This window comes from Sphaerodactylus townsendi, linkage group LG08 (assembly GCF_021028975.2).
Source record: "Sphaerodactylus townsendi isolate TG3544 linkage group LG08, MPM_Stown_v2.3, whole genome shotgun sequence".
Taxonomy (NCBI): domain Eukaryota; kingdom Metazoa; phylum Chordata; class Lepidosauria; order Squamata; family Sphaerodactylidae; genus Sphaerodactylus; species Sphaerodactylus townsendi.
Genome location: NC_059432.1, coordinates 28,464,613 through 28,486,829, shown reverse-complemented (window position 1 = coordinate 28,486,829; position 22,217 = coordinate 28,464,613). Strand labels below are relative to the sequence as shown.

The following is a 22,217-nucleotide window of genomic DNA, read 5'->3' as shown; positions in this document are numbered from 1 at the left end:
AAACAACTGGCAATTGGAGAGGGAAGATTAAAAATAAAACAAATTTGGTGGATTTTATTAATCCCACTCAGATTTGTATTGCTTGAGATGCGTAAGTAGACTCTTTTCCATGATTCAAATTTGATGGTAACTGGGTAGTTTACTCTGCTTTTACACAGGTAAATTTGTTCCAGAGAATTCAGGTTGAAACTTAATTCAAGAACTTGCACCTTTTAGTTCCATCTTGAGAACACAAGAAGAGCCATGCTGGATCAGACTAGTGGCCCATCTAGTCCAGTATTTAGTCCAGCATCCTTCAGGGGGCCAACAACAGAGCAAAGAAGCTGAGTTTCTCTTGATTTGCCTCCTAGCACTGGCATTCAGAGGTTTGCTGCTTCTGAATGTGGGGATTCCCTTTAGTCACCAGGGCTAGTAGCCACTGATAAACGTATCCTCCAAGAATCTGTCTGATCTCTTTTGCTTGTTTACATTTATGCCTATACGTCAGTGCCTGCCAAACTGGCAAATTTTACATTTAGGACAAGTAATAACAATACTGCACAGATGATGCTCTTTTTCACTCAGTGAGCCGCCTTCTGGTAGAGGAAGACTTATGGCAGTGGAGGAAAGCACTTTGTGGCATTCAAAAGAAAGCTAGGATAAAATGAAATACATCAGGGATCCCAGTGTTGTGGCACATTCTAATGGGTTCTTGAGGATTAAATCCAAACAGTTGAAACAGAAGAAGAACGGGGAGCTTCAGGCTTCTTCCTGCTAACTGACTGACCACTTGAACTTTGAGCTCATCTTAGGCAAGAGCATCACAGCTATGTACCCTCAGCTGGGCCAAGGGCTTAGATTTTCTCATGTGTCTGGTCTTTGCAGCCACTTTTTAAGGTTGCACAAGCAGCAAACCTTCACTTTTTTGGTAACTGAAACCAAAGCAAAGAGCTTGATCCCGGTTTTTCTTGCCTTCTATTGAGTCAGAAATGATTGAGGTCAGTAAAGGCATCACATTTAGGTTCATGAATCTGTAGTAGGAGGATGCTTGGCTTGGAACCTCCCTATATTTTTTTTTTTGGCTGGCCCACCCCTTGGTAGCCATTTTGTAATTGGCATCATTCTAATGGCAGCTACTTTGTGCTGGTGCCCACTACCCTCTCCCAACATTCCAAAAGTCTCAACATGGTTTGGGTCCCCAACTAGAAAAATGTCAGCTTCCAAAGACAGGCCTTCTGTCTGAGTGAGAGACAGCTGAATGTCAGTTGGGGTCTGATGATTGTTATCTGCCACATTTGCTTGGACAACATGACAAGAAATCCACCAGGGTGCCCACAAGAAGACCAGCACTTCCCAAAAGCCCTCAGGAGTCTATCCAGATCCATCAGGATGGAGCACCTCATTCATCCCTCTGTGCAGATTTTGAACTCCTGTGAATCTGAACCTCCTCTGGGCAATATTGAACCACTACAAACAAATTATACAACTTTCTTCCATTCCTGAACCATCCTGCATTTGATCAGCACAAAACACCAAATCAGGCATATGACCTGCCACGTGTCATGGCGGCCATGAAATCCTGAGCTACGCTTGCCAGATGGAATAAGAGTATCAACGTTCTGATATCAAAGAAAGGGAAATAAATCTGATCCTAACAAATGACACTCAATTAGCTTGTTTGGCAGTATCTCAGAATTGTTCCCTGCAATATGATGAAAAAATTGGTTCATTCAAACATTATTTCAGCAGAACAGAGAGGTTCAGGAAAGGTGAAATAAAAACAGGTCAACATTTTGTACTGTATCAACTGATTAACAAATATATCTAGGGCTCAATGAAATAACTATATGCAGGTTTATGATCAGTAAACTGGTTGAAATTATAGAGTACAAACAATTGTGATTAAGTAGGAATGGGGGGGGGGGAGGTGGTGCAGGCCCACACCAGCAAATTCATTCATGGAGGTGGGTGCAGGCCCACACCAGCAAATTTGCTCTCCCTGGGGCACTTATCCTGACAGAAGGGCAAACATGTCTCCGGGTGGACACCATGGCCCTGCAGGACATGACACAGTGTGTAACAGACTTCCCTCTGTGATACACCTCTGAAGATGGCAGCCACAGATGCAGGCGAAACGTTAGGAACAAGATCCACCAGACCATGTCCACACAACCCGGAAAACCCACCAGAACCAGTTGAATCTGGCCGTGAAAGCCTTCGACAATACAATGACACTGAATTATGCCTCAGTGCTCTCACAGCTCCACACGCCCTGTCAGTCCAGCGGGGTTGTGCCAGAGGCATGCCTGAGAGTGGAGCTAACGTTAGTTGGCTTCCATCCCAGGTTTGTGGTCAGTTACACCGTGGGCCCTTGGCTTGGAAGGGTGGCATAAGTCCATGAAGCTCTACAGAGGGCTTTCCAGCACTGGGGGTATGTGTGTGTTGGATTTTCTGCCTCTGGAAGTGGCAGGATGGCACGGCAGCGTCCCTGGCTTCCTGGGGCTCTGGATTGGACTGCCCTGATACCTTACTGCTTAATTTGTTTATAAATGATTTTATTCTCAGATGAGACAGTACTGTTTATATTCCCTTGTTGGCCATATTGTTTGCAAACGATGCCGTTGTCATCTACATATGTTGGCTTGAGATAGCTACTAAGAGATGATGTGCTGATTTGTCAGAGTAAATTGCTTAATATCTTTTAAAATTAAGATAGTTAAGTTTGACAGCCTCCTTGTGTAGCGCAAGGGCTTATATGATTGCCAAAGGAATTGAAAAACGTTTATAGTTCTAATTATTTGGAGGATGTATTTTCAAAAAGGGGTAGTTAGTATTACTAACAGCTACTATGCTGAGAGCTTTGAACATCTCACATTCTTTGTTTTGCGAGAATGAGGAGAATTTGATCTTGTCATGTCAAATAAGGAAATTTGATCTTGTCATGTTTTAGAGCATAGAGACTGTCCTCTCCCAAGTCGCCTTAAGGGGACTGAGACTTGAGGTCTCATAGAGATAGAATATCTGGAAATACCTCAAACTTTAAAAGAAGATCTTTGCTTAGTACCCCACCTGGTATACCTACAGCACAGATAAGACTGGTTGTCAGATTTACGCCAATGAGATTTTATGCTCTTGTCATATTTTACGTATTACTATAAACTCTAAAATGAATGAAAAATTTTCCTGGAAGAAAAAGGATCAATCTAAAAATAACTGAATGTCTCAGTGCAGAGCTAAAAGGCAGGCATCTGATATCAGTCCCCAAAATCTAAAGTACTGGGTTAAAAGCAATTTTTAAAAAATCAGAAGTAAATAAAGAGATTATTTCTTTAATCATGGCATGCAGCAGGGTTTGGATTTCTTTTTTTCCAGCTGTCTATTTATTAAAATTGATCATATTCTTGGGAGCTATTTCTATGATTTAACTTTTTTTCTTGAGTTAACAGGATTTTTACATCCACATTCCAATTTATGCTTTCTCAATATCTTGAGGAGCAATATCAGAAAATCCCATTAGGACAGGAGTATGCCAGATATATAAAACTTAGGAACAGATCCATAGAGAAATTATTTTCAGCTATCTGAATGTCCAAGACTTCTAGCAGTTTATCTCCTGTCCAGCTGAAACAGGTCAGCAAAAACAACATTCAGAGAGATCCAATCTCAGATCTCCCTTTTATTCTTTTTTTCTTTACTGTTCACTCAGTCAAGCGGTCATGAACAGAGCTCACTCTTGTTAAATAAATCAACTTTAAAAGGGTTTTGATTTGGATCGCGCTTGCAGTTCTAGAGCTTTTGCCTTCATGGTTTTTCCAGTGCAAATTATGTGCCTTCCGTGTCATCGTGGTGTAGTGGTTACAGCGGACCGTAATCTGGAGGACAGGGTTTGATTCTCCGCTCCTCCACAGGAGCAGTGGACTCTAATCTGATGAACCAGGTTTGTTTTCCCACTCTTACACATGAAACCTGCTAGGCGACCTTGGGCCAGTCACAGCTCTTCAGAACTCTCTCAGCTCCACCTAACTCACAAGGTGCCTGTTGTGGGGAATGGAAGGGAAGGCAATCGTAAGTTGCCTTGAGACTCCTTAAAGGTAGAGAAAAGCAGGATATAAACAACTCTTCTTCTGGGGTGCTGTGTGGTTTCCAGGCTGTATGGTCGTGTTCTAGCAGCATTCTCTCCTGACGTTTTGCCTGCATCTGTGGCTGGCATCTTCAGAGGATCTGATAGTTGACTTATAAACAGTTGATTATAAACACTGATTTATAAACACAGAGGATCACTATCAGATCCTCTGAAGATGCCAGCCACAGATGCAGGAGAGAATGCTGTTAGAACACGGCCATACAGCCTGGAAACCACACAGCACCCCAGTGATTTCGGCTGTGAAAGCCTTCGACAATACATTGAACTCTTCTTCTTCCCTCCTATACTTGCTATTTGTTCCAAGGAGGAAAGCATACAGGTAGTTCCTTATAAGTTTTCCCCAAGGCACAAGCAGCATCTGGGGAAGGGGAGCTTGCACTGATGAAATGTCTCTGCAACAGCACTGGTGGGTGGGTTAAGTGCCATCAAGTTGCTTCTGATTTACGATGACCCTATGAATGAAAGATCTCCAAACACCTTATATGTGAGGAGAATCTGATCAGGGATCTCCTTGTTTCTCACTTAGTGTGACCATTTATAAAGCTGCAAAATTTGCTAGATTTCGTCACAGGAAGAAATTTGTCAAAATGACCTTCGATACTTGGAGTTGTTTAGAGCTCCGACAGATGGAGTTGACTGAAAATGTGTTGATTTTATTTTTCAAACTGTAAGGACATTTCCTGGTCTAAGCAGAGAGAGAGAGAGAGAGAGAGAGAGAGATTATAAAAAATATTTATTAGTAGAAGGAGGAAGATTTTATAGGCTAGAACAGTGATGGCAAACCTTTTTGAGACCGAGTGCCCAAATTGCAACCCAAACCCCACTTATTTATCGCAAAGTGCCAACCCCACAATTTAACCTGAATGCTGAGGTTTTAGTTTAGAAAAAACCGGTTGGCTCCCTCTTCCTCCGCCACACCCGTTTGAGCAGGGGTCAGCCTGCTCTAGCCTCCAGCAAGTACCGCGCTCACTGCTCTGTGCCTCTCTAGCATCCTCTGTCCCCCCCCCCCCGGCAGCAGCCACCCGGAGCACAGGCACCAGGCCGCCAGCCAAGTCCTCCCTGGTCACCCGTGCCATAGGTTCTCCATCACTGGGCTAGAACAATATGAATACAGCTATCCTGAACAGGTCTACTCAGAATCCTAGTTGGATCTACTAAAGGAGCTCACACCAAGAAAAATGTCTTTAGGATTCCCCTGGTAGTCTGTTAGACATTCTAAATGTGACTTCCATGCTGAAATCGGAATATTCTTGATGATAACGTTTAGTGTTGGCCGTTCTTTTAGAACTCACAGATTTCCCCCCAGCGTTTTCTCTGCCATGTAAGCATGAAGAACGTATCCCTAGATAATATCACAAAGGCCTTATAATCAGTTCTTTCTTTGCTTAAAATCTTCACTTCATCAGTTTCCCGTTCTCCAACCATTCAATAAACCCCATTATATGGGGGTAATGATGCCGAATTTGTATGGCATGAAATGACTTCATTTCCAGCAGAGGGCAGTGTTTGGAAGGCAACTAAATTGAATGTCTTCAATTACACTGAAAGTCAAATCTTAAGTCTGGACTTTGAATACGTCTTAGAGGTTTAAATTGAACGTGCTTCCTTCTGTACACTTAAGTATGCTCACTTTCCAAGTTTGTGGGAAGGGGAGGTCTCTTGGAGGCTGTAATTCTTGAACAGAGTGTAGTCTTTTTCTATCTGAAATTCATTAAATGGAGGTTTAATTAGGCGACATTATTTACTGTATAGTTTCTTGTACAGTCATTTTCTTGTGTGGACCCTTGCTGTTACTCCAGAGACAGTTATCCCAGGAAAATCTAGGTAAAAGTTGAATATAAACATTGAGTGCCCCTCAAATCAGAGGAGACATGAATAAGTCTTCCTTTGGTTTAAGTTGTTCCAGTTTGCAAGGTAGCAAATTGGATACTAAGCACTGAAAGAGGAATTAATTAAGTTCAAGGAATCTGAATCGTTTATTTTGATTAATCTCAGAGTGATTGTTCTCTGAGGCTGAGTACTGCAGTATTCCAGTACCCTTTGCCTCTTCTCAGTGTGGTTTTTCAGTTTCATCCAAAGTTCAGTTACACCTTCTAAGCTCATTAATTTCAATAGACTTAGGCTTAGAAGGGCGTGACTCTCCTAAGGACAGCCCTGTTTGATTCACAAATATGATTTAGTTCTAGACTAAACTGGACTCTCGGTCATTACTCAGAAAAGGTAAAAATCATGTTAACTCCATTAATTTGAGCTTGGAACTGAATGAGCCCCAATGTCCATTTCATTGCTATGATTTTCTTATTGTACTCATGGATACAGTGTGCTGTTTACAATAATTCATGATTATTTGTTGCTTATCCGATGAATAGTGCACTCCTAAGCAGAGTTACTCCAGTTTAAGGCAACTGAAATGTATGAGCTTAGCCTTTCCAAGGCTTGAACTGGAAATCCGGCAGCCATTTGCAGTGGATCCTTGTGTTAACGTTGGGCGAAAGGGGTTCACAGTAAAATATCCATTTAGAAGGATGGTTGTTGTCGCATGAGACTTAGCTGTTTGTCAACCAGTCACACACACTCAGCCTTGACCCTGGCTGGTATTTGGATGGGAGACCTCCAAGGAATACCCAGAACATGATGCGGAGGCAGGCAATAACAACCACCCTTAAACGCCTCTTGCCTTGAGAACCCTATGAGGTCGCCATGTTTTCTGTAGTCTATGCTACAGAAAGTCGCTCTCCATGCTTATTATTGTCTATCTATGTTGATTATGTTTGTTATTATTGATATTTCTGCCTTATAACTTATGATGCTTCTATTATTAATGTTCTTATTGTTTATAATGCTATGTTAATTGTTGTTTATAATGATACGTTATAATACTATGCTTATTGATTCTATGTTTATTGATGCTATGTTTATTGATGTTTTGTTGCTTGATGTTATGTTTACTGATGTTTGTTATTATGCAGTTGTTGTTCACCGCCCAGATACAACTATCCAAGGTTTTATATGGTTCGTACATAATCGCACATAATCCAGTGGACACTGACGTGTGCCTTCTCATAAATACTGGATCCAACCATCCTCTAAGTATTCTTCTTCCTCTTAAATGGCTCTTCCTGTAATGGGAGAGTCACAAGTTAGAGGAAGACTCGGGAAGACTTCAAACTTGAGCCAAAATGAATAGTGGCGTATAAATATTTTAATAAATGAATCAAGTTTGTTCAGTGGGTCAAAGTAGGATCCGCTCCTGGAACTAGATGCCCTTATGCTCAAAGTCTTTTTTTCCAGTTACTAAGTTTTACTTTATGTAACACCTGTTCTGGATATACAAACTGAGTCTTTGTTGCCCATTGGTTGTATCTACTGCTGGTAGGCAACTCAAATGACCAAGGCTTTAATATGTGGCTGAATGCAGATTGCGAGGAGAAAGTCAAGGCAATCCAGTGGCACTGCATGGTTTGCTACATAGCACATCTTGACCTGCAGGGCAAACAAGTGGCTCAGGTATCTAAGCCAACTCGGTTATAGTGGTTAGGAACAGCAAACTCTAATCTGGAGAACCAAATTTGATTTCCTACTCCTCCACATGAGCAGCGGATTCTCTGTTTCCCCACTCCTTCACATGAAGCCTGTGGGGGTGACCTTGGGCTAGTCTTAGTTCTCTCAGAACTCTCTCATCCCCACCTCACAAGGTGTCTGTTGTGGGGAGAGGAAGGGGAAAAGGAGTTTGTAAGCTGCCTTATAGGAGTCTCCTTATAGGAGAAAAAGGTGGGGTATAAATCCAAACTCTTCTTCTTCTTCTAAGGAGAAGTACAATGCAAGACGTATAAATGTTGGAGGTACAAATAGGTTGAGGGCTTGGGGAAAGGTGGAGCTGGACTCCAGTGAGTCATCTAGATGACATTGTACAAGATTCAAGACTTGTGTCACTAGAGATCTTGGAGGCAGTAAAATATTTGTAGCAACTGATCAGATATTCTAAGAGAGTCTAAGAAAGGACCTGAATACTGTTACTGTAGTTTGGCTTTTCTCTGCAGCTTTCTCTCCTGCACAGCCAGTTTAGCTCTTTCTTGGGGCTGGGCAGCAGTGGGTGGGAAGCTGTCAGCACACACAAGATGCCTCAGATGATTCCTGGAAAGCTGCAGAGGAGAAATTAATCTGCTTCGGCGTATAGTAATTACAACGTGAATTTCGCTTTCCCAGCTTCTCCAGGATTAGAATAGGCCACTCTCCCTAAAAGCCGCTTATTTATTATGTTAATATCTTTTTGGTTCATCAACATATCTGCAAACATTACAGAAACTGAAGTGAGCCACTGCCAACAGTTGGAACAAAGCAAACCCAGCAAACCCCACCCTTGGCATTTCTCCTGCTTCTGACAGTCCCTTGTTTGCTATGAACCGAATGATTCTAGGCCCAGATGCAGAGAAAAACACCATTCAGCACATCCTAAATATGATGGCACGCAGAAGGCGTGTAGGAGTTTTTCTCTTTGTTTGAGTTGGCACAATGAATAGGAGGACTGGGGAGGAATCAGATCTGGGGAACTCTCAAAGTGTTGTTTTCGTTGCCTTGAGTTCGCAAAAGTCAAGTAAGCCTATACCTCCTATCTGAATCAATTTGCAGTTCAGTCCTTTCTAAACCCACTGTCATTAATTGACGTGAAAGGGTATAACTATGCCTCAGATTATGCAATTGTTCTCATTGGTATTGTGAGGGCGAGGGAAGTTATAATCATGGTGGCAACAATTTTCCAGCTGAATGAAGAGTGTCCATGGCAGAGGGTTCCAAGTTAGGCCTCGGAATTGTAAGGACCGGGCTCCAGTTACAGCCTATTAGAAGATTTCCATTTTGTAAAATTGCAGTTTAGTTTTTGAAGTCGGCTTTTCTCAAGGTGGCGGAGACAGATCGAGAAAACGAGCAGTTGTTTCTGAATGCTTAGAAAAAAAAGAGGGAGCCTGTCAAACTTCCAATAAACCTTTGAATTTTGATAAGTGTGCACCCTTAGAGTGGTGGTATTGTTTTTGCCACCAATCAGCCTGGCTGCCATGTTTTATTAGGACTCGCTGTGCATGGATCTGGGGAAACGGCTTCCTACGTGCACTCACTATGTATGCAGAGTACCATTAATGAAAACATAGCAGTTGGTTGCCTGCTTTCCTGTTAGCTACCAAGTATCTGTGTCTCTTGGCAACATGCCTGAGAAAATTTATTGACACTCAGCTGCCCTGACCCTGCCGAATTTGGCCTCAGTGCTGCAGCCCATACCAGGGATGGAGTCAGTGGTGGGATCCAAACATTTTAATAACAGGTTCCGATGGTGGTGGGATTCAAACAGTGGCGCCGCCACACACACGCACCTCCAGTCCCTATTGGGCAGGGAGGTTGCTTTAGTAACCCCTTCTCAGCACTCAGAAAAAATTAGTAACCACTTCTAAAAAAGTGGTGAGAACTGGTTGAATCCCACCTCTGGATGGAGTCCTTCAATGTCTACTGAGTCATCAAATCGGTGGTGGTACCTATGGACCATTTTATATGGTAGGCCACCTGCAGCCAGCAGATCATATGTTGTGCACTCCAAATTTAGGTATGTGAATTATGCTATTTCATGCCCTTAATAGAAAGTAGTGTTATACTAGCAGTAAACTTAACAAAATTTCCCTCATATTTATGTTGCCTCAGACCTTATTTGAAAGCTTTCTCGAGTATTGGCAGAGTCTTTTCTGTTCCAAAAAAGTGCCCTCAGCAGCACAAGAAGGCTTTTGCAACGTACGTTACAGTGTGTGTGGCATTATGTGCTGTGTTACTTCTTCAAATACGGCTTATAGAAAGGTAGGGATTAGGACACATTCTATCTCAAGTTTCGTAAGTGCAGACAATTAACACACAGGCAATTGTTATTGCAGGCTATCTGCTTTATTACAGTCACTACAAATAGAAGAGCGAATGTATTTAAAATGCCGCAGTCAGCTGATTTGAAGTTATTTAATTTGAATATGTTTTGCTGGACATTTTTTAGTTCATTGAGCTTTTATCTGCCCTGTTTAGTGTTATTACCATACTGCCCTAGGAAAGTTTGAATATGCATTGTATCCAGTATGACTTGCAGAGGCTATTTATATATTTATTTTCAAACACTGATAACTCACCTTGCCTCCTTCTCAGAAGTTGACAGGTAATAGTGCATCAGCTTTAAAAATCGCCCTTAAAACGTTAGATCACAAAACACAAAGTATCAGTCCAGATACCAACTATTTCTTAGAAATGTCATTCCACATAACCCAGGGGTCTGCAACCTGCGACTCTCCAGTTGTTCATGGACTACAATTCCCATCAACCCCTGCCAGCATGGCCAATTGGCAGGGGCTGATGGGATTTGTAGTCCATGAACATCTGGAGAGCCGCAGGTTGCAGACCCCTGACATAACCTATGACATGAGAAGATTCCTATGGTGTTAACTGAAAGTTAGCAGGGATACAATCCTTCAAACCTCCAGAGGGAGCTCATTCCCCAATTGCGGGGCACCTGTGGTGAGGGCACGCTTGAGTGACGGCCAGCCAGGTCCTGAAGGCACTTTTACATCTGAAGAATGCAATTGGTATGCAGCTTCATAACTTCAAATATGTGGGCCTTAGGCCATGAAGGGCTTTAATAAACCACAGCGTGTTTTTTGAGCAGTGCTGTCGTCACCTGAACCGTTTTTAAACTCTTTTCCAGGACTGTGGTGTCAGCAGCAGTCTGTTCCAAAACCCGGCCAAGTTCCACATGACTATTGGCACGCTGGTGCTCCTGAATGAGCAGGAAATCCAGAAGGCCCAGGAGCTTCTGCAGAAGTGTAAAGAAGAGTTTGCTGAGTGAGTAAAGGAGAAGCAGGATGAGAATCAGCTGAGATTTGGCCCACCACTGTCGCTATTGTGAGAAGGAGACTAGTTCTAGCACAGAGGTAGCGTAGAGGGAAGAAGTATGCTCCAGTTTGCAGTGATGCAGCAAGCCATTATTACCAGTAAGCAAAATGAACCCACTGATCAAAACAAGGGCTTATTTGCTCTTCTTGCCAACCAATTAGGAAATCTCTTTGTTTGTCACTTGACTAAAAACAAGTCCAACCGTCATTTTTCTCTCTCCGTAGCCTGTGTTATTTGCATGTGGTGGAAAATATTTTTTCCCTAGAGGAACATGAAAGATGAGATTGCTTTAGAACTTTCTCACTAGCAGTCTTTGGCAAACTGTTCTTTTTTCTTCAGCTCCGAGATGCATTTGCTCAAAACAGTCCTGGGCAGAGAGCATCGAAGACCTGTGAGCTGTGTAAGAGAACAGCCCAGATCCACGACTGCCCAATTTGGGAGTTGCCATAATTAATAATGCAGAATCATATTGCTTGATAGAATCTTGTGTCTATTTTTCTTTTATCTGAGTTCCCCCCCCCCCTCAAATATATACCTCTGTTCCCAGTATTTTTGCAAAGACTTCCTAGTGCAGTGGTTCCTACCTTGGATCTATGTAGAAAGATCTATATAGAAAGATGTAGTTCATTCCTGCAGTAATGAAGAGAATTTTTGGGGTGGGGAGAGCACGCCAAAGCAGGAAGACTTCTCACCTCTTTTGAGCACATCTGATACCCAGTACAGTGTCCAAGAGATCCATGGGACAGGTTTGGTAGTGGCCACCAATTATAGTTGGCTACCAAGACCAGCCAAATTCTGAAGTTCCCTGGACTCATTAGTAGGTTTCACCTTGTGCATGTGTTGACAGGGTGATGGTAGTGGGTGTTGAGAATTAGGTTGCACAGTAGACCTCAAACTGTGCTTCTCAACATTTTGTCTACCTCTTCCTTACTGAAAAATCCTTATGTTATTCCTAACTGAAAAAAATAACTGTAAGGCTCGTAAATTCTGTGGTTGTTCATAGAATTGCATATAGATAAAATTCTCAGCCATTGTTTTTAAAATGTTAAGTCATCGATCTTTCGCTATGTATGAAACTGGCTCTGCAATTGCTTCTCCTATTTAATATTTATTTAGTGCCAGCATTGCGCAGTGTGTTATCTTGATGTGAGGCAATTGCTGCCAGGAAGGTTTGCAATCTGCATTAATAACAGAGGGAGTTTAATTTGCCTCTGTGTCAGTGGACCTCTGTACTCGCCCTATAGAAGAACTGTCTTTCCTTGGGTTGTGTTAGCTTTGATGGAGCTGTTGATGGAGCCCCTGCCACCAGCTACAAAAACAGCTAGAATATATTTGTTTCAAACACTGCAGAGGGATACACAGTGTTGTTCTGGTGCAGCAGAGCAGGAGGCTACACAGATGCCAGTTTGAGCTCCTCAGTCTCCCCAAGTCAGAGCCACGCTGGTGTGCAGAAACTGCCCTTTTCTGCTGTTGTGATTCTTTCACAGTGCAGTCATGCAGAATTACTCCAGTCGAAGCTCACTGATTTCAATAGGCCTAGACTGGAGTAATTCTGCATAGGATTGCACGGTCAGTGAAACTGTTATAAGTTGAGAGCAGCAATCGGAACAGCTCCTGGTTTAGAAGCCACAAGCCCTTGAGGCTTTATTTCCTGGCTGAATGTTGCTGGGTGACCAGTCACATAGCCTGAACAGACTTCAGCTGTTCAGTAGCATCATGGGGACTTCAACCCCAGCAACTTGCTTTTCCCATCCACAGCAGAGTTACTAAAAAGAACTGTGTTCGTCTGTTGCCAGACCTCATGCGTGTCTAAGGTTTGGAGGCCCTTCGTCTACCTGGAGACATTTTTATTGTATTGTGTTATGTGAGTTTTCCTGCTCTGAATAGCCGAGAGCATAACAGAAGAATCAAACTACCTGCCCGTGTCTCTGTTGTAGTGGTGGAGAGGAGGCTGCTGAATTTTGCTAGTACGGCAAGGACTGCTATGACTTAAGAAGCAGTGGAAACAATCACAAAACTGGACAATGAGGATTTAGTCCAGCGGTCTGCAACCTGCAGCTCTCCAGATGTTCATGGACTACAAATCTCATCAGCCCCTGCCAGCATGGCCAATTGGATTTGTAGTCCATGAACATCTGGAGAGCCACAGGTTGCAGACCCCTGATTTAGTCTGTCTTCTAGGGTAGAAGCTGAATGGTATGCTGTTGGGAATTCTGCTGTGTTTCATAATATAAATGGGGCAGGAACCGTGTTGGTGATTAGCGTAGCCATGGGCATTTGCGATCATGAAATGTGTAATGGCTTCCTACTCTTAAATATGAACAAAATGTGATATTATTTTTCCGTTTATAAAGTGCAATTGCTGGAGGCGAACCGCTAACTGTGGAAGTCGCAAGTATTGAGTACATGAATGATGATCCAGCTATGATGGATGTTCTCTATGCAAAAGTCACTATGAAGGATGGATCCAACAAGTACGTCTCTTCTTCTTTTTCTATGTTCATTTGCCTTCCATTGAAGTATGAAACGATACTTGAATTGGGAGAAGTAATGTAATGAGAAACCTCTCAATCTCAGAGCTTGATTGTTTCTGCCAAAGAACATGCTTCCGGACATCCAGGAGGTATTTCTATTTCTTTGTCAATAGAGATAGGTCTGTAATGAATTTGCCCTTGAGATGGTAATGTGGTATTACTGAAAGAGGGTAATTGCAGAGAATCCACTTCATGCATTTCTTTAATTTTAATCATTCCAAAACCGAGAAGGTATTTCCTCTCACCCTATCAATTTAAGGCCCTGGTTGAAGAAATTAACTTTGCTAGCCAAGGCCAGGCAGCCGCTTTCTCGCAGCTAAGTCAACTATTTTTTGCCTTGCCTTGACTGCATTTATGTCCACCAGACTGCATTTATGTCCACCACAATGTACATTTACTCTGTATAATACTTAGTAGTGAAACTTGCAGGAGCATAAGGGCAGAAGCTCTGTAAGGATGATGCAGCCAGCATGAGGACCATCCCTTAGCCTGTTGAAGGATTGAGAACAAGCCATGGGGGGTAGCTTAGTGGTAGAGCATCTAGTTAGAAGATGGAAGGTTCAATCTCCAGCATCTTCAAGTTGAAAGGACCAGGCTGTAGGTGATGTGAAAGACCTCCGCCTGAGACCTTGGGGAGCTGCTGCTACTAGAGAGCCAACATGGTGTAGTGGTTAAGAGCAGTGGACTCTGCCCTGGAGAACCGGGTCTGATTCTCCACTCCTCCACATGAGCAGCAGACTCTTATCTGGTGACCTGGATTGGTTTCCTTGCTCCTACACAGGTTAGCCACAGTTCTTCAGAACTCTCTCAGCCCCACCAACTCACAAGGTGTTGGTTGAGGGGAGAGGAAGGGAAAGGAGTTTGTAAACCCTTTTGAGTCTCGGTAAAGGAGAGTCTCCTTACAGGAGGGTATAAATCCAAGTTCTTCTTCTTCTACTGCCACACTGAATAGACAATACTGACCAATGCTGACAAGTATAGCAGCTTCAAGTGTTGAGCTCCAGATGAATGGAGGAGCAGATGATGAGCCCTCATGAATCAAATGAAAGGGCCCCAAGTCCGTCATTCTGTGCTTTCCCTTCCCTACCTTACCCTTCAAGCATGAACCCCACACCTTTCTTTCAGTGTCCTTAACTACAATGAAGGGATAAATTGCCAGCTTTAATGATGGCTGATGTTAGCCAAGTTTCTACCCTAATTTTGATTTGGAAGCAAGGTTTGAAGCAGGTTAGCAAGAGTAGTTTCACTAGGTACATGTAGCATTCAGTATCTCAGCAGAATTTGGCATCTAAATTCAATTCTGGGAAAGCCCATTTTTCACATTTGAAGAAGCAATGTTGGAAATGTATGACAGGATATAGTGGAAGCTGGGGAGCCAGAGAAGGACTGGGCAGAGTTTCCAGTGATATGCAGGGAAGGGTAGTGGTGTCTGTTCTTTGTGGCTAACTCTTTTCATAGTCACTTCCCCCTTCCCAGTCATCCAGCCCAACTAATGTACGTCTCTACATCTTTACTTCATCTCTTTATTCCCTTGTGCTGCCTCAGTTCTTTGCAAAAAAAAATCCTCTTTTTAAAGATCTGAACCTTGGAAGCAGAATAAGTTTTGCAGAATTAATATATGCAAATCTGTCCTCTACTTGCATTGTATATAATTTGACTTTTCTTAGTACAGCTGTGGTTATTAAAGGCTTACATTATATTGATTCATGCTGCTTGCTGGTTTTCACCCGCTGCCTTGCTCAAAATCTGTTTGGAAATTTGCAACAGTCCCTTTATGTTATTCTGTGCTCTTGCTGCAAGACATGACCTCCTGAGTGCTCCTGCTTGCTCAGGATCTGCCTTGGAAATCAAGCATGTTTTATGTTTTTTTTAATACTGTAGTGTCAGGTCTAGAAGAAAAATCTGAGAAAAATTAATTGCTCAATTGCTCATATTTACCACCATCACCCCTCAAATGAAATCTCAGATTCTGTGACCAGAATGAAGTCAAGAAGTGTGTGGTCAAAGTACTTTTCAAGTAATTTGTACTAGTCCTAACGCTTGGTGTTCTTGTCTGAAGAGCTCTGCAGCAATAACACATGTAATGAAAAGAAAGCCTTGGAAGGCCACAGAAGACAGTGGAATCTGGAGAAATAAGGAGCTCTTTAGTGTATTGAAATTCCCTCTCCGGATAGCTGAGCCTCACTGAGACATCTTGCAGAAAGCAAAACCTTTGACAAACTCTATCCACAGTCCCCCCCCCCCCCCCAGGTTCTGTAATCCCCAGGGCCTGCATAATTATAAACACGAAGGATGGAACAACACATACTCCCAAATCATTTTTTCCTGGTCAGTTTTTAAAAATGTAATGCATTGCGGCAGAGTCAGAGTGAGGGGAAACTGCGCCTGGGGCACGTGCCCTGCGCCCCTTCTGCAGCGTCGCCTGCCCCTGCCCTGGAATGCCCCCAGGAACGGCATGCCTTCACCAGGCCCCTTGACGGGCCAACCACACCTCCACCGCTGCTCTGGCCAGGGTGTCGTGCCCCCACGTCCCGTGGGAGCTACGCCACTGCATTGCGGGGACTTTCAGTTAATGGGAGAAATGGCATGGTGGTGGGGGAGGAGATTCACACCCCCACACACATGTTTTTGTTGTCATTTGATTTTGCTAAAGAAAATGCCAGCACCATATTACTGTTTTTGTCCAAGCTGGAGCAAAATATGGGCATGCAGCTTGGGGAAAACAGTTTTTGGTAGGAAATGAAGGGAAGGACTTGAATAATCCTCCACTTGCCAGCCTTCCTCCTTCACCCACCAGAGGTTGCATTCTGTTCCCAAAAACGTGCAGGAAAAAATAATCATGAAACATGTTATTCCACCCTTGGGTTCAAAGTATTCAGCAATGCCCATTAGGTCCTATTATGATTATGTGCACGTCTCAACCATGGTTCTATCTAGTACAAGTTATGGTCACAAGTAGGGTTGGAGATTCGGATGAAACAAATACCAGATTCAGCCTGAATCTGGGCAAATTTGGGCATATTCGGACAAAATTTGTCCGAATATGTCCTGCCCAAATATGAACAATTCTGAATGCAAGGTATTTGGGCTTTTGGGGGGTATTTTTTGGTGTTTATTCACGTTTTGGCCTGCAGGGGACGCATTTTTAAAGGTAGCAGCACCAACATTTCAGGGTATCACCTGGAGACTGTCATAATGATACCACCCAAGATTGGTGAAGTTTGGTTCAGAGGGGTCCATAGAGTGCCCCATCCCCCATTGTTTCCAATGGGAGCTAACAGGAGATGGGAGCTACCCGTTTGAGGGTCTATAACTTTGCCCCCCCAAACTTGACTTCACCAAACTTGGGTGGTATCATAAGAATAGTTACTGTGTGATACCCTGAAATTTGGTGACACTAGCTTTAAAAATGCACCCCTGACAGGCACCCCACAAAATTTGTCCAAGATTCTTTGTTCTGCAGCGCCTTGTCTCCATTGTAGCCAATGGGGAATTTCTGAGTGTGTAAACAGGCTGCACATTTTTTAAGATAGAGGCACCAGACTTTCAAGGTGGCTCCAGGAGGACCTCCTGGTAATAGCACCCAGGCTTGGAGAACTTTCCTTCTGGGGGTTCAATTTTATGGGCTCCCAAAAGGCTTATTTTGTTTACCCACTCCTGCACATGTAGCCTACTGGCTGTGTTCTCTCAGAACTCTCTCAACTCACACACCCCACCCACCCCCAGAAGCAAAGTTATGGATCCTCAAAGGGGTAGTCCCCATCTCCTGTTAGCCCCCATTGGAAACAATGGGGGATGGGGCACCCCCTTTGGGGTTCATAACTTTGGGCCCCCTGAACCAAACGTCACCAAACTTGGGTGGTATCATTAGGACAGTCTCCGGGTGATACCCTGAAATTTTGACATCGATAGCTTTAAAAATGCGCCCCCTGCAGGCTGAAATGTGAAAAAAACAAAAAAATACAAAAAAATTCAAACAATCCCAAATTTTTCGGATATACCCAAATGTTCAGGTATATCCGAATCTGCTATTTGTCTTAATCGGGAATACAGATAATTTCATGCCCAAATAAATCTGAATCTGAATTTTACTGAATTTTTAGTGTATTTACCAAACCTAGTCACAAGCAGACAGTGTAGAAATTATAATTCACACAATATTAAAAACCTATACCATGATAACAGTTTTAAATTTTTATTTCTACGTTGATGCAATATATCAAATTTCAGCACCTCTCTAAAGTCTTTCATCATAAGCAGCCTCTGATATTTTACAAAACATGACTTTCTTTTTCTTCACCGTCAGTCAGAAAAAGCGCCCAGTTAACTGATTATGGCAATGTGAGAGGCAGATGTTTTCCCTAGTATTTGTGTGCTCCTGAAGAGCTGGTTCTGTGAAGCAGAAGAATCAGGTTTCCCTCCATTGCTTTGGCAACACAGGCGATCCTCTCTGTTTTTGATTCAGACTGGGCCAGGGAGAGGCGGAAAGAGACAAGGTCATGCTCCGGCGACTCCTGCACTGCAAAGACTCTCATTATAATTCATTTTAATTTGTCTCGTTTCTTTGATTAATTTTATAACATTATAAAACATCATTTCACTTGAGCTATTCTGTTAATTTGTTTTAGTATTATCTGTAATGATACTACTTTCATTTGTCATCACTAATTTTAAGAACCGCTGATGTATCACCAGAAATGATGGCTGTGGGGAGGGGGAAGATTCAATCAGTAAGATGAGGAATTGGCCAGTAACCGCCTCAGAGGGGCAGCTCAGAGCTATATAGCATGAGTTCATCAAGGCTTGTCAAACAAATTGTGATTGGAGGGGGAGGGGGAATTACTATTCAATCTCAGTCCTCCAAACATGGGCCATTCTAGCAGGGACTGATGGAAATTGTAGTTCATGAACATTTGGGGCACCAGAGTTGGACACTCCTGCCTTAAAAGCTAAGGTGGCAACCGATAGCCGGGATGGAATGAACTATCCCGTAATTACGCTCCTAATGGACTTGGCAACAAAATGGTATAAGACTTCACATTTGGGTAATTATCTTTCATTTTAATGGGTAGAAAATTTGGATTGAATTAATACTCTCCGTCTGTGGGGCTATGAGCCTTAACCAGTGTTCTGAAGGAAGGAAAGGTACAGAAGAACTGCAGGGATTTAGAAATGTGGCCATCTCCTGGCATGCACGCTTGGCTTACACGTTAGCACTGATGTAAGTCATCATACTTTCAGGCAAATTTGGGTCAGGGAGGTTCCAGCAATACCAAATTCCATGTTCTTGCTGCTGCTGCTGCTGCTGCTGCTGCTGCTGCTGCTGCTGCTGCTGCTGCTTCTTCTTCTTCTTCTTCTTCTTCTTCTTCTTCTTCTTCTTCTTCTTCTTCTTCTTCTTCTTCTTCTTCTTCTTCTTCTCCTCCTCCTCCTCCTCCTCCTCCTCCTCCTCCTCCTCCTCCTCCTCCTCCTCCTCCTCCTCCTCCTCCTCCTCCTCCTCCTCCTCCTCCTCCTCCTCCTCTCTCCCCCCCAAACTGGTTTCCTGCACATGCAGGGTCAGTTTTGTAATTGTCTCTTCCAAAGGTCACGTTTTTGATTATCTTCTGGGGTAAGGTTCTTTGCCCGTAGGTCTTCATTGATTGTGTCCATCCACCGTTTTTTGGGTCTGCCATGTGGGCGGCATCCACCAGGTTCAAGTTGCAGGGCTGCCTTTGCTACGGATGTTTCCTCGCGGCGCATGACATGGCCATACCACCTTAGCCGTGCCTGCCTCATGTACTGGTCAATTGGTGTTATTTTAAGTCTTTGCTATATGTCATCATTTGGCACATGGTTGAACAGCGTCAGGCTTAGCATCCTCATTTCCATGACATGCAGGGCTTGTTCATGTTTTCTTGTTGCTGGCCAGCATTCGACTCCGTACAGCGCTACTGGCCGAACAACTGTTTTGTAGATTTGAGGTGTTCAGACATTTTCTTGTCACACAAGATGCCAGTGGTTTACCGCCATTTAAGCCACGCAGTATTGACTTGTGACTGGGCATCTGTCAATGTGTTTCCATCAGCTGAAACCAGTGATCCAAGGTATTTGAATTTGGTGATCTTGTTTAATTTCTGGCTGCTGATTTTGATTGTTCCATCTGTTTGGGGGCCACATTCGAGGTATTCAGTTTTTGGAATGTTCGGATATAATCCATATTCTGTGGACCGATTGTTCCATGACTGCAACTGTTACTGTAGCGCCTGGCGGTCTTTGTTGGCAAGTACGACGTCATTAGCATACAGAAGTGTCCATGGGTGTACCGTCTGCAAGTCAGCGGTAAGAGTATCCCTGCAGAGTATTAACAGCAATGGTGATAGGGCAGAGCCTTGATGTACGCAGAAACTGATGTTAAAAGGTGAGGAGATTCCTGCTGGACACCGCACCATGCTTGTTGCTTTGCTATATAGCATTTGCGTCCATTGCACATATTCTTCTGGGATTCCATGTGTTCAAAGTACATGCCATATGAGAGCATGAGGGACCTCATTGAAGGCTTTTTCCAGGTCCAGGAAAGCCAGGTGCAGTGGTATTTTCTTTTCTCTATGTTTTTCCATTAACAGTTGGGTGGCATGTATAGCATCAGTAGTACCACAGCCCTTGATGAAGCCATACTGGTTTGGTGTGATGGATATGTGATTTTGCATTTGTTGATCTAATATTCTCTTGAATATTTTCATTCCATGTTCTTGTTAAACTACCTTTTTTTCTTATCTGACTTTATGGTCGTTTCCGCACGGCCAGAGCAGCGGGGCTGCATCAGCATGGTTCATGCCGATGCAAGCCTCGGGGGCTGTTCACACGAATGGCCCCACTGGCTGTGCAGCTGGCGGAGCAGGCTCCACATGGCTGTGCAGCCCCCAAACGCTTCCTTACCTCCTCCTGGCTTTTGTTGCTCTGTGGAGGCCAGGGGACATGCCCCCATGGCCACAGTGATGACTGCAGGGATGAAGGCCAGGAGGTGTGTCCCCTGGCCTCCACAGAGCAACGGAAGCCAGGAAGAGGTAAGAAGGTGTTTGGGGCTGGCGCAGGGAATACGCCGGCTTCCACCCAGTGCTGTTTGCTCGGCACCGGATGGAAGCCGGCGTATTCCAAAAACCTCGCTCAGGTTTTGAATACATCGGGGGGGGGGGGGGGGGGAAGAGCGGTGCTGCATCGTTTTTGCAGCACCACCTGTGTGATGGGTCCCCCCCACAATGATGTTTTACTGGGCCAGAATTGGTGATTCCAGCCCATGCAGAAAGGGCCTTGGACAATTTACACCTGTAATCAAAACTGGCATCCTGCAAATGCTTTTAAGAAGATGTGAAATCCTTATAAGTTTTTCCTGTCTTTGGAATATATCAACATCTTGAATGTCATATGTGCAAAAAATAATTCATTGATGGAAGCTCTTGGGCTGAGCATGTGAATATTTCTAGTGAATTAGAATTTGGTCTTGATTCCCTTGAGAGGAGTTACTAGGTAAAGGTAGTCTTTTGTGCAAGTGCCAGGTCATTACTGACCCATGGGGTGAGGGCACATGTGGTCTCATTGTAACTCATGCTCATTGACCGCTTTCTGTTGAAAGTCAGGGCTGATCAAAGGCATTAACTCTCCTTGGCTCCGGCTGCTCTTTTTAGATGCCTGTTTATGGGCAGGGTCTCTGAACTGAGCAGAGTCTCTTTTCAAAAGTGTTCTGTTCTTCCTATGGAGATCTATTATATCAAGGCAGAGATGAAACAGCAAGGAGAGATGCTTTAATATGGTGACCTTCATTTTCCTTTTTTTTCAATTGCGATCAATCCATCCTCTGAATGGAGGTAAGACAGAAGAGTAAAATCATGTGCTCTCACCTGAGATAAAGTTCCTTCTTTTTTCTCATTGAGGAAAGGATCTAGATGAAACAAGCAGCTGAGCTACACGGCTTTTTATTCACAGTTTTGTGGGACCCAATCCCTTATTACGAAGGTTATGAACATTGCAAGTATAAATTACATCATTCTATACATTTTTTTAAAAATGGTCCAAATTGCCTCTATTTCCTTTCCACAGGCTACAGCAACTCGCAGACAAATTGATGGATCGGTTTGTGACCTCAGGGCTAATGCTGAAAGAGTGGGATAGAGTGAAACTCCATGCTACTGTTATGAACACGCTTTTCCGGAAAGATCCCAGTGGTAAGCATTTGTGAAGGTCTCCTTGAGAAAATATAGCAACTGTTTTGATTCCTACAAATTCTGTGCAATTCCTGGGTTTGCAATTGCTCATTTGTCATTGTTTTGGCAGAAGATACTGGGTTCATGACCCTTGCTTGTGTTTGTACATCAGGGTTATGTGTGTCTGGAGTCATAATTGGAAGAAGACATTTAGCTGAAATATTAAGGTCACTGTTTTCTGTCCAGCAGACACTTAGTTCCTTCTTGTCACGCCTGAGGAAAGTTAGGATCTTGTTTTCCTTTTTAACAAGAATGCCATTGCTTTAATCAATGTTTCCTACATCAAAAATTGATTTTGTTATATTTTCAGCAACAATTTAGAGCCAGTTGCAACTAACATATATCTTTCTGCCAAAGTATTCTTTATACTAGCAGGTTGCAACTAGTATTCTTATGAGAATGACTAAATTAATAGGC

At 43.3% G+C, this 22,217-nt stretch overlaps 1 protein-coding gene across 1 annotated transcript in view; it reads left to right on the top strand.

The window, feature by feature from the left end:
* ASCC1 (activating signal cointegrator 1 complex subunit 1) overlaps positions 1-22,217 on the top strand; it is a 93,070-nt gene that overhangs the window by 24,773 nt on the left and 46,080 nt on the right. The window contains exons 6-8 of the mRNA XM_048504864.1: positions 10,845-10,981; positions 13,387-13,506; positions 21,637-21,761. Coding sequence (XP_048360821.1) covers positions 10,845-10,981; positions 13,387-13,506; positions 21,637-21,761 — 382 coding nt within the window. The remainder of the gene's footprint in view (positions 1-10,844; positions 10,982-13,386; positions 13,507-21,636; positions 21,762-22,217) is intronic.